Source organism: Lucilia sericata, unplaced genomic scaffold (genome assembly GCF_015586225.1).
Source record: "Lucilia sericata isolate MDLA Ls3-8-SP2 unplaced genomic scaffold, ASM1558622v1 Contig000650F_arrow, whole genome shotgun sequence".
NCBI classification, from domain to species: domain Eukaryota; kingdom Metazoa; phylum Arthropoda; class Insecta; order Diptera; family Calliphoridae; genus Lucilia; species Lucilia sericata.
Window position 1 is genome coordinate 95,514 of NW_023994656.1, and position 3,978 is coordinate 99,491.

Genomic DNA, 3,978 nt, shown 5'->3' on the forward strand with positions numbered 1-3,978 from the left:
GCAATCGCAACAAATTTTTGAAACGTGACTCCTTAAGCACATGTGACAATATTTGATAAAGAAACCTTCTCGCTACCTTGAAGAAAAATGAACATGAAAGATCTCACGATCATAAAATTAAACATCATGTTAACATATCAACAAAGAAGTCATTCTATCTTCAAAACATGCAATTGAAAACCTATCTGAAATATTATATATTCTCAATGTACGGGAATATTTTATAGATATGACATCTTTACATTTATTAGACTTAGGGATTAATGAACTAGGTCAATTTTCGGATGGACAATTATTTAGAACAATAAGATATCAAAATATGTATGGGGGTCCGCGAAATTAAATAAGTTCTTCAAGGGGTCCGCGAAGTAAAAATCTGTGGGAACCGCTGTTATAAAGTGTAGTCAGTTTAAGTAAATGTATCAATAGTATAAAATTTATAGTTTAGGCAAAAAAATTCTAAAAATTTTTACCAAATTTGAGATAATATCATGAAATAGAATTTCTGAAATTTCCAAAATAAGGTATTGCCGGGAAATTTTAAGTTTATATTTTTGTAAAGTATTTTCCACTTTTTGTTTCAATGTAAATATTATCTAAAATATTTTTAAAATGCATTAGCTTCTAAAAAAAAAAAAACATTTTTCATTTATAAATAAACCCTGTAGTACTGAAAAAGTGATTTATTTAGTATTGAACATAATTCCTTTTTTACTGAATATTTTAATTGTAATAAAAAAATGAAATGAAATTTATTAGAATAAAAACAATTGAAGTGAAAACATTCTGATGAGTGTAGTATTTGTATATTATTAATAAATAACGAGATTTGTTTTCATCGCTTGTAAATTAGGATAATACATTATATAGTCTTAAGTGTTTATATGTTATTTGTTTAAAATACTTTCATTGTATCAAAAAAAGGCTCAATAAATATTAACATTAAGTTCTGAAACTACTTCTAAAAACTGCACTGTAAAAGTGCTACCAAGTTTAGGAAAAACAATTTGATGTATTTTACCCCCTCTAGTGGTGCGTAGTAATGACGAGATAAACGTCAAACTTCTAATACAACCCTGTATTTTTAATTTCCTTCTTTTTCACCAAAACCTTTTCGAGGTTGGACGTTTGTTTGTTAGCGCTCCGCAGTCTAATAAAAATAAATAAAAATGACTGAAACTTTACAATTACGTGGTACCCTTTTGGGTCACAATGGCTGGGTAACCCAAATTGCCACCAACCCCAAGGATCCCGATACCATCATCTCTGCTTCTCGTGGTAAGTACAACGATGCAGTCTTAATAGAATTTGCCGGCACAGATTTCATTATAATCCTTTTAAATCTTTGGCATCCTTACCTAATTACTATTTATTTTTTATTATAGACAAGACCTTGATTGTCTGGAAGTTGACCCGTGATGAAGATACCAACTACGGTTTCCCCCAAAAGCGTTTGTACGGTCACTCTCACTTCATCAGTGACGTAGTTTTGTCCTCTGATGGTAACTACGCTTTGTCTGGTTCCTGGGATAAGACTTTGCGCTTGTGGGATTTGGCTGCTGGCAAGACCACTCGTCGTTTCGAAGATCACACTAAGGTGGGGAATTGTGTTTTAGTTATATGATGAAAACTATGGTTAGGTTAAAGTGACAGGGTTATAAATTATTGAAATGGCATGGAGCTTGTTAGGAGTTTAGGTTTCTTTGTATGAAAAATACTTTAAAGGCTCCATGCCAAAAAATGAAATAAATGTGTCGCCCATGCGGGGCAGAATTTCTGGTTGATCATCTGTAAAATGAGTTATGCGGAATGTTGTCTCCTCATCATACGCATTTAACGCTACTCTCTTGTACTGAATAAAGGAGTGGTTTCTCGTAAGTGTTTAACTATTAAGAAAATATATATAATTTACTATTCCTATGTTTGGTTCTTTTTATAATTTTCTACTGTTATGTACAACTAGTATGAGAGTTTGTTTGTAATATTTGTATTTTTTGCAATTGTAGGATGTTTTGTCTGTTGCTTTCTCCGCTGACAACCGTCAAATCGTTTCCGGCTCTCGTGACAAGACCATCAAGTTGTGGAACACTTTGGCTGAATGCAAATTCACCATTCAGGAAGATGGTCACTCCGATTGGGTATCTTGCGTACGCTTCTCCCCCAACCACTCCAACCCCATCATTGTTTCCTGCGGTTGGGATCGTACCGTCAAGGTCTGGAACTTGGCTAACTGCAAGTTGAAGAACAACCACCACGGCCACAACGGCTACTTGAACACCGTCACCGTTTCTCCTGATGGTTCCCTCTGCACCTCTGGTGGTAAGGACTCCAAGGCTCTCTTGTGGGACTTGAATGACGGCAAGAACTTGTACACTTTGGAACACAACGACATCATCAATGCCTTGTGCTTCTCCCCCAACCGTTACTGGTTGTGCGTTGCCTACGGTCCCTCCATCAAGATCTGGGATTTGGCCTGCAAGAAGACCGTCGAAGAACTCCGCCCCGACATCGTCAACGGCACCAAGGGTGTTCAACCCCAATGTTTGTCTTTGGCCTGGTCCACCGATGGTCAAACCTTGTTCGCCGGTTACTCTGACAACACCATTCGTGTATGGCAAGTCTCTGTTTCTGCTCATTAAGCAGCATAGACAGTTAAGCAGCATTAAACTACTACCACCACCACTTCTAACAACAAACATCAATATTTTAACATTTGTATGCATCCTGGTGATCATTGCAAGCGTGTTTTTAAGCAAAAAAGTTGTAGTAGATAAACAAGATTTTTTACATAGAAAAATGTATTTATTTTGAGCGCTGATTTGTTTATTATATAAACAAATAAATAACAAGTTAAAAAAATTGTATATTCTTTTATTTTGAACTGATTTAGAAAGATTCTGTCTTGCACTTTTTGGGAGACGGATAATTGTATTAATTTACTCTAGTTTTTAAGATATTCTTATTTATAAAATAAAATAGGAATTTTTATAATTTAAATTATTGGAAGTACTATTTTATGTTGGTGGGAGCAAATGATAAAAAAAGTAGTTGAACATTTAGTATTCAGAAGGTCTGATCGGAAATCTTGGCTTTGAAAGAACTTGTTTCAAAATAGTTTTTAACATTTATAAAAGTATATTCGGAAGGATACGATCCTGAAATACCATGTATACTTATTATTGAAATGGGTTGTGAAAGCTTTGTCTTTTTTATGTTACTTTTAATGATTTATTTAATTGAATCTGATCCGACTATCGCCCTTTGTATCATCCATCCCTGTAATTCAAAATTATAATTAGGTGTTAAAGATCTAAATGCCCTCTAATTTTGAACTAATTAACATTTGAGTCTAATTAACTGGCATTGCAATATATGATGCCATCTATCGGAAAAAACTTTAATCTTGTGAGAATCTTGATTTTTTGTTACATTGTTTATCGATTACGACAAAGTGTTTATCGATTATGAACAAACTTTACTTTTTTATTAATAGAATACAGGCCGAATGTCGATGGTTTTTAGGGAATTCAGAGTGTTGAATATTTACCGTTATTCTGCATTTCGTACGATTACGTTCCCGAATATAATCCATAGCCTGCATTATAGACGACCATGTTGCGGATCATGTACTCTCATAAGTTTAGCAAGGGAGTAGTCTAATGTAATATATGGGAGGATAACTTAGCCCCCACCTAAGACATCACAATATAAAATGGAGAGTTTTTATCATATATTTGGGTTAGTTTTGGACCAGTCCTTTGAGGAGCACTCTTTACACGCGTGTGCGGAGTAGTCTCAATTTTTACAAGGAATAATTCATCTTCAATCGGAATGGAATTCTGTAACTGTTCGTGTTTCGCAGAACTAAGGTAGATTTTTAAATTCGGTCGGACATTAGGAATTGTTTTGAAAACTTACCTCTTTCCCTTAAATCTTCCACAACTTTTCGTAATAAAAAACTTAAACAATGAATAGAAC

General features: G+C 34.2%; 1 protein-coding gene across 1 annotated transcript; it reads left to right on the plus strand.

The window, feature by feature from the left end:
- The first annotated feature begins 1,031 nt into the window (after window positions 1-1,031).
- On the plus strand, window positions 1,032-2,859 carry LOC119607041 (guanine nucleotide-binding protein subunit beta-like protein). The gene is made up of 3 exons (XM_037960770.1): window positions 1,032-1,278; window positions 1,386-1,597; window positions 2,007-2,859. Exons 1-3 carry the CDS (start codon window positions 1,170-1,172, stop codon window positions 2,637-2,639), a joined length of 954 nt encoding a protein of 317 aa, XP_037816698.1. The 5' UTR covers window positions 1,032-1,169; the 3' UTR covers window positions 2,640-2,859.
- The last annotated feature ends 1,119 nt before the right edge of the window (window positions 2,860-3,978 follow it).

Coding starts and splice junctions, on each gene's coding strand:
- LOC119607041 (XM_037960770.1), top strand. CDS start 1,170: ATGACTGAAACTTTACAATTACGTGGTACCCTTTTGGGTCACAATGGC. Junction 1,279..1,385: donor CATCATCTCTGCTTCTCGTG/GTAAGTACAACG, acceptor TTTTTATTATAG/ACAAGACCTTGATTGTCTGG. Junction 1,598..2,006: donor GTTTCGAAGATCACACTAAG/GTGGGGAATTGT, acceptor TTGCAATTGTAG/GATGTTTTGTCTGTTGCTTT.